Source organism: Spea bombifrons, chromosome 3 (assembly GCF_027358695.1).
Source record: "Spea bombifrons isolate aSpeBom1 chromosome 3, aSpeBom1.2.pri, whole genome shotgun sequence".
Taxonomy (NCBI): Eukaryota; Metazoa; Chordata; class Amphibia; order Anura; family Pelobatidae; genus Spea; species Spea bombifrons.
The window spans coordinates 5,179,678-5,193,720 of record NC_071089.1 but is presented as its reverse complement, the minus strand read 5'-3'; the positions used below and the strand labels follow the sequence as shown (position 1 = coordinate 5,193,720).

Genomic DNA, 14,043 nt, shown 5'->3' with positions numbered 1-14,043 from the left:
CTTGGTCACCCAGGGCTTGTTTACGAAGACGTAATAGTACGTCCTATTCCACGAAGTGGTTTACTCCATAACTTCCTTTTTAAGAACAGATGCTCAGACTTGCTGGGCATATTCAGGTTGGGGTCTTACTATTGACTTTGGTAAAACTGGATACTTGGGATAGGCTCATCGGCCTGAAAGTGCCTCTTGTATTCTCTGTTTATTCCTTAAATATATGAGTATACGACATACGCCTATCCCACGCATTTTTTTATTTCTTTACTGTGTTAACCTCTACCACTTCTGTTAGGAGGCCGTTCCACTTATCTACCACCCGTTAAGAGCTATAATTCATAATATGCCACATTATTTACCATTTCCTTCAAGACACATGAGGTTTGTTCATCGTCCTTGGCTGTTGCCTCCTTTACAGCGTTGGGTAGAATTTAACCAAGCCATAGAAGCAAACATTTAGTTTTACTCTTTGGTTATATTACAGGAATGTAGAAACCAAGCATAAAACTCATTACTTGTGAGCCAAGCAAAATTAAATCTGCTCATTTTACGGTGTATTGCCTTTGCGTTCTGGCCAGAGTAGACATATAATGTTTGATTTAAAAACTATAAAAATCTAAGGTAGAGTTTCCCGAATGTAATGAAGTGAACTTCCATAATTACTAAAATATATCTGTATTACAAAGTCTGACAGCATCCCTCCCGTAATAAAAGAGACCAATATTCTCCTCTGTCCAAACACGCCGGGGCATTTAAAGCACATCGGCCCACGCGTTAAGGGATTACTTACAGTCTGCTATGATAAAATAAGCCCATTTTATAGAGTATTTTCACTAAATGACCTATGGCCAATCAAGGCATATCCTTCGCTGTACCACTTCCGCTGGGAGGCCGTTCCACTTATCCACCACCCTCTCAGCAAAGTGCAGCTTCCTTACATTCCATCTAAGCCTCTGACCCTCTAGTGTTAAATGACGAGCTCTTGATCTAACATTTCTCCTCCTGTGCTTTGTTAAATCCCTTTTCAGAAAAAGTACATTTAATTAGTTGATTTTATTTAGTAAAAATGTGGCATTTTAATTAATTAACTTTTAAATAATGTAATTTTTTTTAATTTTTTTTGTATATGATTTTTTTTAATTTGTTGATACTTTTTACATTTTAACCACGAAAGACTACACTGAGAAAGCTTTGGTTTATATAAGAAAATTTAAACTAGAAATAATAATAATAAAAAAAAGAGTTCTTTTGGTTTATGTTTTTCTCCCCATTCCGTGGTGTCCGCCACAAAGTGCATTTTTAATGTGTTTTGGTAGCCTGTTCTCATGTTTATATCCAGCCTTTCCTGGAATCCCAAGATTCACGCTGTTCTGTGTTACGCTGGCACCTCCCGTCCGCCCGTGTCACAGTAATAAGCCTTCTCGGCGGTCGTAATAAGGGACCTCATTAGTACGTGCATAATGACCGAATACCGCGCTTAGTTATTCCGGCTAAGAATGTTTCCCGTGATTTATTTTCCAAGAGGATTAAATGAATTTAATGCGAGCTGACGCGCATTTATAATAGAGAAGGGGCCTAACGCTGTAGGGTTTACTCATCCCTGGAAAAATAGATGTTGGTCCATCGGTCAACAATGCAAATGTCACATCAATATACAGGACGGCACGGAGGGCCAACGTGTCGTCCACCTGGTGGTCGGCGCTCGGGCATTCCTGCCGCAAAATATATGCTACGTAAGCTAGGAGTTGGCTCGTTAGTTGCCCTTGTTTCTAGGGCAATTTACATTAAGGCTGGAGACTAGGGCACCGTTCTTAATATGCCTAATCCAGTGGGGTATTAAGGCTGGGGCTGACCAAGCCACCTCCATCACTCTGCTGAGCCGTTCTCTCTGCTTAGGGTTATCATATGACCGCGTGTATGAAGGATGCGTGACGTGGATACCCCAAGCAATGGAGGCTTTGATGGTGCGGCACAGGACTCTATGTTGTCAGTGGGCCAGTTACAAGCATTATCATTGAACGCCCCAACGTGCCCATAAGTGGCAAATGGCCTGAATGTCCAGAAGGGCAATTGGACCGTGGCTTTGTGGAACCGTAGATGCTGAACTCCTGGACCTGCCACCTTAAGCCTTGTTGGTCTAGACAGAATATGCCGCGTATAAACTTTGACCCCCAATGCGCTGTGGCCACATTTTCACCCACAAGTTTCAAAAGGTCGATTTTCTGAAACAAACGATTTCAGAAGACCTGAATCACGCCATCGCTCAATTATTTTAAAACTTAGTTGCTCTACCTATTTTCTGATGACCCATATGCACCAAGGTGTCATGGATCTTCTGCTGACAATGGGAGTCTCTTGCTTGCCCACGGGGCATAATATTAATTGATGCAACACTTCCTGGGTTGTCCCTGAAGAGACCTGGACGCTCCATCTAATCTGACCTGCTGAAAATGCGTTATTATACTCTCAGGTCCAGTTTTGGATAATGTGTCAAAGTCTCTATATTAAGCCCTGATGGTCATTAAAGTCGGGTCACATTTCACCCCTAGGCTGTCTCTTCCACAGGGAAAACTATTTCACTAACCTCAAGGTACTATGATATGTATGTGAATAGTCCACAACGGAGGGTAAATATTTTCCACTCTGATCCTAAAATATTTAACGGTACCTTCATCAAATTCCTTTGACTTTAGAAAAGGGATCAGTGGAGGGATCCGGTACCTCCACAGAACCATCAAGTACTGGGTCAGGGTGACATCATCATGAAGCCCGTTCAACCCTCCCGCATCTGGCAATTGCACTCCAATATACACTACTTTTCAAAAGTTTGGGGTCACTCAGCTGTTTTCATGGAAAACAGTGAAATTTCTGGCTGTAACATAATTGCAAAATGTGCCAATGGAGCACAGGAGTGATGGGAGTGATAAAGGGTCGTTGGAACACAGGAGTGATGGGAGTGATAAAGGGCCATTGGAGCACAGGAGTGATGGGGGTGATAAAGGGCCAATGGAACACAGGAGTGATGGGAGTGATAAAGGGCCATTGGAACACAGGAGTGATGGGAGTGATAAAGGGCCAATGGAACACAGGAGTGATGGGAGTGATAAAGGACCATTGGAACACAGGAGTGATGGGAGTGATAAAGGGCCAATGGAACACAGGAGTGATGGGAGTGATAAAGGACCATTGGAACACAGGAGTGATGGGAGTGATAAAGGGCCATTGGAGCACAGGAGTGATGGGAGTGATAAAGGGCCAATGGAACACAGGAGTGATGGGAGTGATAAAGGACCATTGGAACCCAGGACTGATGGGAGTGATAAAGGGCCAATGGAACACAGGAGTGATGGGAGTGATAAAGGGCCAATGGAACACAGGAGTGATGGGAGTGATAAAGGGCCATTGGGACACAGGAGTGATGGGAGTGATAAAGGGCCAATGGAACACAGGAGTGATGGGAGTGATAAAGGGCCATTGGAACACAGGAGTGATGGGAGTGATAAAGGGACTCTGTACGCCTATGAAGAGATTCCATTAAAAATCCGCCGTTTCCAGCTACAATAGTCATTTACAACATTAACCCCGTCTGCGCTGGATTTCTGATCCACTTCATGTTATGTTAATGGACAAAATTGTCTTTTCTTTCGAAAACAAGGAAATGTCTAGGAGGTAGTGTATATGTGAATATAAATCCAAATTCTATTAACATGGAATCTCATTAGGAGATTATAATAGGGAACAAACCTTTACTGTTCTACCTTAGAGGTGATAGTGAGCGCGAGCGTTTTCGTAACACATCATCACCTTCTTGTGTTTATGTCGAGAAAGTGACATCATTTGGCATCCTGACAAATCATCTGATTACTTATGTTGTGTATTCGCTATGAGTGCCCCTCATAATAACAATCCCAGGGAACTAATACTGAAAGTCACTCTAATGTTTCCTTGTAAAGGCGACTGAAATTATCTGCAGCGAAGCTACTCAGCATAAAACAATAAGAAGACATCCTAACCGACCGTAATATCAATAGAAATAACACCAATTCTCATCATACATCCACTCAACAGCACATCTGATCTCAAGTTACATCCTCGCAGCATATTCTGCTAGGTTTTCATTGTTTGGGTTTTTGTAAATCTAGAAATAGTCAGGAAAGTCTAACATAAACATCTAACCCAGTGGTATTCGGCTCCAGTCCATGAGGGCCGCAGACATGCCAGTTCATGAAGTTCATGCAGAGATGAAGTTTGTGCCATGTTATCGCAGCAGAGATGCGGACGAAGAGAGAAGATAGAAGAGAGGAGAGAAGATGGAAGGCGGAAGGCAGAAGATAAAAGATGAAGAACAAGAAGATGCGGAAGCAGAAGTGGTCGGCAGAGAAGGTAGAGAAACATTTAGAGAGGAGAAAAAAGATAAAAGAGAGAAAAAAAGATAAAGGAGTGAAGATGAAAGATGGAAGGTAGAAGAAAAAAGAAGAACAAGAAGATTGCGGAAGCAGAAGTGGTCGGCAGAGAAGGTGGGGAGACATTTAGAGAGGAGAAAAAAGATAAAGGAGAGAAGATGAAAGACAGAAGGTAGAAGAGAAAAGATGAAGAACAAGAAGATGCGGAAGTAGAAGTGGTCGGCAGAGAAGGTGGGGAGACATTTAGAGAGCGTGAGAGAGAAAGTGAGCGAGAATGAGTGTGTGTGCGTGAAAGGGCCAGTGAACTTTGGACGAAAATTCTGAAACTTTTTCCTTTGTTTTCCTTGGGCTCCGGCCTCAGATTTGTGGCTTCTGACGAATTGCAGAATTTGGCAAAATTCTGTAAAATTTGCTATTCATAGTAACCCAACAGTCTTATAAATACCATTACCGTACCGTTACTAATGGCAACTATCTACGGGCGGACTGGAGATAAAAGCCGGCGATAAACGTTGGACACGCTAGGTGGGTCGGTGCCAGATGTCCAGTCTGGACCCGCAACTATTTCTTAAAGGATTTACAAGACTTTTTAAAGCCACCCTCAGGTGCTACTGTTGTTTGGTGTCGGATCAGGAAAAATAAGCGTATTCATTAATGAAACAATAACCTGGAGCGCTCAACCGGCTCCTGGCGCTACTAGAGATCGGAAATGCCAGGAACTGCTTCATGGCTGTCTGTAATAAAATAAGAAGGATGTCTTGGCTCGGCGTCCAAAACCTCTATTAAACCTGAGTTCATTGTGAATTCTAAACAGAACGCTGATGTAATGGAAGGCTAGCTTTACCGAGAGGGTGGTAGGTAAATAGAAAAGCCTCCCAGCACAGGTGGTAGAGGCTAATACAGTGAGAGTAGATAAACATGCATGGGATAGGCATACGGCTCCTGAATCTAAGACGAGACCGACGACTGATTAAGGTTTGAGTCTTTACAGCAGGAGGAACGTGCAGATTAAAAATACATTTTCATAAAACAGTCCTAGTTTTTGTCCCATAATATAATGTTTTCAGACCGCTTCATATCAGCCATTTCTATGCGTTCTCGCTCTGTTATCTACTAGACAAACCCCCCGACTCCTTATCATACTGCCTGTGGGGAACAATAGAATGGCTCAGTCTTAATCACCCAACCGGTTACTCTGGCTAATGATAGCCTATGGAGAAAAATATTTCATTAGCCATAAAGCATCAGCTCAGTGTGGTGTTTTAAAGTCACCTAAAATATCACATGACTGACAGCAGATAAAGGGAGTTTATTGGAACAGAATTATATAAAACCAGGTTTTGTGATTGCTGACTGACATTACAGTATACAGCGTTGGGGGTTATATTACTGTATACAGCACTGGGGGTTATTACTGTATACAGCGCTGGGGGTTATATTACTGTATACAGCGCTGGGGGGTTATATTACTGTATACAGTGCTGGGGGTTATATTACTGTATACAGCGCTGGGGGTTATATTACTGTATACAGTGCTGGGGGTTATATTACTGTATACAGCGTTGGGGGTTATATTACTGTTTACAGCACTGGGGGTTATTACTGTATACAGCACTGGGGGTTATATTACTGTATACAGCGCTGGGGGTTATATTACTGTATACAGCGCTGGGGGTTATATTACTGTATACAGCGCTGGGGGGTATTACTGTATACAGTGCTGGGGTTATATTACTGTATACAGCGCTGGGGGTTATATTACAGTATACAGCGTTGGGGGTTATATTACTGTATACAGCACTGGGGGTTATTACTGTATACAGCGCTGGGGGTTATATTACTGTATACAGCACTGGGGGTTATATTACTGTATACAGCGCTGGGGGGTTATATTACTGTATACAGCACTGGGGGTTATATTACTGTATACAGCGCTGGGGGTTATATTACTGTATACAGCGCTGGGGGGGTTATATTATTGTATACAGCGCTGGGGGTTATATTACTGTATACAGTGCTGGGGGTTATATTACTGTATACAGCGCTGGGGGTTATATTACTGTATACAGCGCTGGGGGGGTTATATTATTGTATACAGCACTGGGGGTTATTACTGTATACAGCGCTGGGGGTTATATTACTGTATACAGCACTGGGGGTTATATTACTGTATACAGCGCTGGGGGTTATATTACTGTATACAGTGCTGGGGGTTATATTACTGTATACAGTGCTGGGGGTTATATTACTGTATACAGCGCTGGGGGGGTTATATTATTGTATACAGCGCTGGGGGTTATATTACTGTATACAGCGCTATAGGGTATATTACTGTATACAGCGAGGGGGGGGGGTTAAACATTTCCATCAGACTTCCCCTTTAAGATACAGAGTTTTGCATAGAAGTAGAACTATCAGTAATCGTTAGGACCGTGTGAGTTAGGAATGAATTCCCCGTCTTTTATGTAAAGTTCTAACCAACCTTCTGAGAATAAAATGCACACTAATGAGTTACCGTGTTTTGCTCGGGGACTGTTGATTGTAAAAGCTTCTTTCATAACCCAAGAGATGTTCCAGGTGTAGATGTTAAGAGGATTACTGGAGGAATATTTGGCAAAATTAAAACCTGGAATAAAACCAACAAAAAAAAAAATGTCAGCACTTCCAGAAATTCTGAATCAAAATTCTCAATTAAAACTCCATGCGTCTGATACCCATATCGTACGTCGCTCTTTCTATTGTTCCACTAACATACAGTTTCCATTAATGTTCTAAAATACTTTATATACCTATTACCACAAGGACAGCCATTTTAATTACATCATTATTCCTCCCCATTATGTTATCTCTCTCTGTTAAGTTGCTGATTGTTTCAGGCACCCTTCGGAAGGGTGGGGAGAGGAAGAGGGGATAACGTCGGAGACAGAAACATATTATATGGCCACATTTTGCCACCAATCTCACCATTTGTGAGGCAAGATTGTTCCTTATTTTCAACAAAAAAAAAACTGCAACATAATTACACCTCTTGAAAAACACAAAAGTGCAAGTTATGAGTAATTATAATAAATTGAGCCGGGACAATAACAGATCCCCAATCCACCCCGGAGCAAATCCTTTGTGTACTACATCTCCCATGATTCTCAGGTGCCTTAAGGATTGACTGAGCATCATGGGACATGTTGTTCCTAAAGATGTGCTCCTCATCTCTGAGCCACTTGACTGATAGGCAGGTGAGTATACCAGAAATATGGATTAAATAACCACCCCACATTACTACCCCCATTACTACCCCCCCACTACTGTACCTAAGTTTTCTCCCCATTGGCTCGTCTTATAATAGAGTAAATACGGTATCTTCACACCATCCCTTGGGATTGTACATTGCTGCAACATTTTTCCATTGAGATATCAAATTCTGAAATGTGACTATAGAACACATAATATCTTTCAATTTTGTAATTTTTATGTATTATTTTAACTTAAAGTTAGAATTTAACCACAAGTAAAACTGTACCATAGATGACAGAAGGACAGAGAAATCCGGAGCGCTGCCTCTTGTGGGGGAGTGGCTTTCCCCTAAAAAGGCCTTTAGTGGGTGGGGAGCAAGACACAGTGGGTGGAATGTAGGTGGAACGTAGGTGGGGAGTAGGCGTGGTAACAAACCACGCCCCTGCATGAAGAAAGAGGAAAGTTACCCGGAGACCCAGGGCAAGCAACACTTCAGTAAGAGACCACGGGTCAAACCTTTGTATGTATAAAGCATGTTATATATATATTTATATCTATCTATCTATCTATCTATCTATCTATCTATCTATCTATCTATCTATCTATCTATCTTTATCTATATCTATCTATCTATATATATATCTATCTATATATATATATATATATACACACCGATATATATGTACAATTTACATTCTTTGCTCGGAAAGATGCACCGACTTGTCGAATTACATTATGTTAATATGTTTGATGCATTCCGTGCGCTGCGTATTACACATTAACTAATAAGGAATATCTTCCAATAAACCAATTGCACTTAAAGACTGGAATTAAGCAGAAGGCTAAATCTCACTTAACTGGGATTAATAAAGATAATGAACAGACTGGAGGCCTTTTATTACTCTTCCGTGGACTTGGATGACTTCCAACCCTATATGGAAGATTCATAAGGTTCAGCGCCATCGCAGCCCTATTATTCCGCCATAAAAGACAAGCATTTGTTTCTTAAGTAACGTTTTAGGAAATCAACAAGATACGGCATTCAGGAATCGCTTTAAAAACTCAAAAAGCACCAGAAATCAATATAGATTGGTTTGAAGGGGGTTATAAATAGGTAGCCAAATATATTTTAACACAAAATGCTATGTTTTACTATAATAAGAACAAAAAAAGGGAATTTGGTGACTCTATAGGAGAATGAAGTTCATGAATTTATTCAAATATCTGTACATACACTGGCGTAACTACAGGGTCCAGGTCTATCCTGGTCGGAAGCGTCCTTTTTAAACTTATTTGGGGAGACAGGAACGTATAGGGGTCATGTGACAAACATACATATATATATATATATATATATATATATATATATATATATAAATATATATGTATAGATGTGTAATAGTGTGTGTATGTGAGCGTGTAGGTGTACTTGTGTGTGAGCATGGATGTGTACGTTTGGGTGAGATGGAGTGTGTAAGTGTGTGTCATTGGTGTAAGTGTGTTTACATATGTTGTATGTTGGAAGGGGCAAACAAGCCACAGACCAGTTGTATGGGGGCAATGATGGCACAGACTAGCTGTTTATCTTGGGGACCCGGGGGAATTTTTCGCCCCCAGTCCACTTGTCCCATAACGATTAGAATACAAAACATATGTACATAGGGGTGTAACCAGAAACCACGGGGCCTGGGGGTGAAAAATTGCTAGTCTGTGCCATCATTGCCCCCATACAACTGGTCTGTGGTTTGTTTGCTCCTTGCCCCCCCCCTTCCAACATACAACATATGTAAACACACTTACACCAATGACACACGCTTACTAACTTCTAACTTCACAGGAATGTACAACTCTTCATTTTACAGAGAAAAACAGAATTTGACGGCAGATAAGAACCATTCGGCCCATCGAGAAATGAAGTGGTTTTGGCCAAGATCTTTGTCCTCAGAGAGGAGCGACTAAGAAAAGTTGAAAGAAGTAACGACACTTTAATGCCGTTCCACAGCTTTTCTCCCATATTTAATCCTCATTCGTATCTTCTTTCTCCATAATTTCTTAAACTTTGTTCCTTCCAATTACCCCTGATTGCTTTTTGATGTTCTTGAATTACCCTGCAGGTTCATTTGGCAAAACGGCAGTCAGGCAAAGCCTCTGAGATGGAAATAAACGTAGCACATATACGTTCCAGGGTATCAAAGCTCAGTTCTTCTTATTGCAGTCGAAAAGATAAAAAAAATCTCTATCCTGAGCTACTTTAAATGCGCCGTACTGCAAGGTGAGATCAGGAACGCCGTCACGGCATTGGGTTTATAATATACGATCTGACCTTTAGCCGGTATTATGAAATGTATATTGTATATCGTACACTGAAACTTAAGATCCGATCCCTACAGATGAATAATGTAACAGCCTTTAAATTCATTCATAATCGCATTCATAGTTCACCCGCACTTACATTTCATTTTTGTAGGTTTGGAAGTGGAGCCGCCATCAATAGGAGGTTAATGGTACAATTTGAGGAGCTCTGGATATATATTTATCAATTGACCGAGATCATTGATTATCTGTATCCAGCTCGCAACTGAATGATTACTGAAACTAGGTTATTTTGCAAAAAAAAAAATGCCCACTGTCTTATATATCACGTTGATGCATAAGTGTCAGTAAGAGTGCGTGTGTGTAATGGGGATGAAACTGCCTAGGATGCCCAGGGGGTCTCAATCCTGCTATAGTTGGGGTATAAATGTACAATTTACTTTATTTAGGCCACGCCCCCACTCCCTGTCACTTCCTCCACTGTATTAACACCTGGTGCTGCTGCTGGGAGGCTGCTCCACTGATCTACCACCCCTTTATTTCTTCCTCTCCTTCCTATGATAACCTAGTTTTGAAGGCATCAGAGGACCAAACGAATCTATGTTCACTCTCTGAGGTCCAGGCACTCAGCCTTGATTTATGTTTCTCTCCATTTGCAGAGTAACCTCTTTGTTCGCATACAACATCTGGCTCTTAATATTGATATTGAAACATATTGTGATATAAGGTTTTTCTTTTCTCTCCCAACCGTCCACAAATCAGTTTTACAATTCATTAACCCCTTAAGGACAATGGGCGGTCCCTAAACCCATTGAAAACAATGCATTTTGAGCCCGTACATGTACGGGCTTTGTCATTAAGGGGTTAATTGATTGTCAAAAAGTAATAATCCCGTTTTATAGGGAGTGCATTACTTTCGGCTCAAATTATTTACACTTTATTACTCTCATAAACCACTTGAAGTCTTAAATCACCTTCTAAATATAGGTATGGGATCACCGAGCATGTCCGATGCAGGGTAACGAACGGCCAAAGCCACGGCGCTTCCTTTGGTGATTGACGTTCAGCCGAAAACATCATTTCAATAGAAAAATCATTATTATTATGTTATTCGTACATTAAAAACTGCCGGTGATATAGAGCTAAACAATAAAAAGTATAAAATCCAGGATTTAGCCTTTTTTCCCCTGTTCCCGAGAAGCTTATTGATCTTCTGTATTAATATTTAACCCTTTGCACTGATTTTCCGGCGGGTAATTAATTATCAAGCTACATCAGATATTGTTATAATCTGAAATAAATATATTAATATTAAATATTAATTAAAATAAATATTAAATTAATAGATGCCATTTATTATAATTATTATTAATTATTATATATAAATATATTATATAAAGATATTAATTATAAAGCTCCTTAATAACTGGGCGCTTGCTAATTTCCAAGCATCAACCCTTTCTTGGATCCGTGTTAAAATACCGATTTCCTTAAAAGTTATTATGGCCTACGATCATAATGTAACACTTTAAATGGCGAAGCAATGAACAGCCCAAAAAAGATCATAAAATGTGTACTATATAAAGTCACTCGAAACTTACTGAACTGTTATAAGGCAGTATGCCGCACCGTATATTTTTTTCCTTTTGCGCTATGGAAAGCACACTCGGAGAGTGTTAAAAATAAATTTTTTGGGAATATTACGTTACGTTCATGGCTTGGGCAAGTATATGCGTTTAGACATATACCAGCCAGGCATAGGCACTCTAAAAGGGGTTGCGTATAGTCAAGAACACGCTAAGGGGTGCGGTAGGTGCACTAGGGCAAGTAGAAGGGTCATGTCATTAAACATTATGTGCCCCTCAGTAATAGTAGCGTGGCAGCTCTGAACATAGGGGTTCTGTGTACGGTGTAAGAGTGTGTGTTAGAATGTGTGGTGTTAGAGTGTGTGTTCAGGAAATATGTTAAAATGGTGTTAGAGTGAGTGTGAGTGTATTGTGTGCGGGTCTCAAATTGAGGTTAAATGGGGCAACTTGTCACCTTATTTTATTTACACAGATATGCAGGAATGGGCTGAGTGATGCATATGGGCGGAGGTTAATGTATAAGATGTTGTTACCATATACATCATTCCAACAAAAATTCCAATAATAGGGCACCCTTTCTATTTTCTATAGTAACAGAATCCACTAGCATAAAGCGGAGAAGAAGGAAGGGAAAAAAAACAAAGAAAGGAGACAGGATAGGAAAAGGAGAGGGGTGAGAGGAAAGTGAAGATGCCACCATGAAAAGAGATAGAGGAGGAGAGGTAGATCAGATTGAAACAAGAGAGAAGAGAAAAGTAAAGAAAGGAGAGACGTGAGAAAATAAGAGCAAAATAGGATTTCTATTCCATCACTTGTGATAGATTTATGTCGGGCAATTGAATTCGGTCCCTAGAGACGAGCTGCTTGTTAGAACTATTTCCCCCTGGCATGAATATTAGCTTTTTGGGGGGGTTCCATATTTGATAGGTTAAGCGTCTTCTCAGGTTTCACGATGGGGAATCCCACCGCAGGAACGAACGCTCTTGCTGGGAAGGAACCCACCATGAGTGTCAACTGCAGGACTGCGTCCTCTGTCGCCATGGCGATGCTGCCAAGTACGTGGTCCACCTTCTAAGTATACTTGAGGCGGCCATGCGAGCGTGTGGTCGCCTCGCTGTGTACGGCGGGTAGAAGAGGAGGATGGTGGTTGAGGGGGGAACAAGAAGGATTGTTTGGACAAGCACAGGACAGGCAATAAGGTTTTGATGCATCGTCAATGAAACAGAGTTCCTAAATAATTAATCTGTTCACAAGAAAAGGACTCTAATATAATATTTATAGAGAAAAAAATGTGTTCAGATGCTTAAGCGTAATTCATATTCATGTACTACGCGACAGGAAAAAAAATAAAAAAACACCTAAGAAATATTTTTTACTTATATATGAACGCCATCGTGCTAAACACCCGGTCTGGGAAATTACAAAAAAAATACATTTTTCAAAGTTACCATTTTTTTTTCACTGATGACATGGGACAGTCAGGAAAGTTTAAACCCATCCACTTCATATATTCACTAATAATGCATTTAAATATAAAGTTTTTTTATATATATTTGGAAACTTTTACTGCCCCTTAACTGAAAATAAAAACATCAACAGTGCCGCTCATTCTCATCACTGCCAGCCACTGTGCACCATGCCACAGCCACCAGTACTGCATGTAGGGTTGCCACCTGCCCAGTCCCAGAATGAAGGGGACCTAGGATCGGTAAACCGGCTTCTTTAGTGGGATATATAAGGAAAATGTCTGCCATTCTCCAAATTCTAACTTAATTTAATTTATAACATTAAATAAGCTTCTTATCGGGGAGTGTATGGCGTAACCGGGCTAAACTTGAAACTGGAAATGTTAAATATTTTCACTATCCCCCTATAGTATCAGCGCTAGGGAACCTGCTGGCATTATAAATAAATGTAATGTTTTGTTGGAAACACAATGTCTCTGGTTTTGTAGACAGAAAGGAGAGAAAACAGACAAATAAGGGAAGGAGCGATGAAAGAGTGAAAGAACATAAAGGAGAAGCGGAAGAAAAGAGAACAGGGGAAAAGAAAGAGAGAAGAAATGAAGGGGAGAAGGAATAAAAAAGAGAGAGGAGAGAAAATAAAGGAAAAAGAAAGGAGAGATGCAAGAAAATTGTAAGAGAGAAAAAAAGAGAGAGAGGAGAAAATAAAGAAGAAATAAAAGAGAGAAAATAGAGGAAGGAGAAAAGAGAGATGCAAGAAAATTGTAAGAGAGAAAAAAAGAGAGAGAGGAGAAATTAAAGAAGAAATAAAAGAGAGAAAATAGAGGAAGGAGAAAAGAGAGATGCAAGAAAATTGTAAGAGAGAAAAAAAGAGAGAGAGGAGAAAATAAAGAAGAAATAAAAGAGAGAAAATAGAGGAAGGAGAAAAGAGAGATGCAAGAAAATTGTAATAAGAGAATAAAGAAAGGAAGGGAGAAATTCAAATGGAGAATGCCACCCAACGCACGTTTAAAGGACCTGAAATCATGAGTTTGACGGGCACTATGTGATTTA

The 14,043-nt window shown here is 40.4% G+C and overlaps 1 protein-coding gene across 1 annotated transcript in view; it reads right to left on the bottom strand.

The window, feature by feature from the left end:
* Positions 1 to 14,043, bottom strand: part of LOC128483063 (ALK tyrosine kinase receptor-like) — a 111,674-nt gene that overhangs the window by 50,189 nt on the left and 47,442 nt on the right. Inside the window, exon 2 of the mRNA XM_053459103.1 lies at positions 6,913 to 7,023. Within this exon, the coding sequence (XP_053315078.1) occupies positions 6,913 to 7,023 (111 nt within the window). The remainder of the gene's footprint in view (positions 1 to 6,912; positions 7,024 to 14,043) is intronic.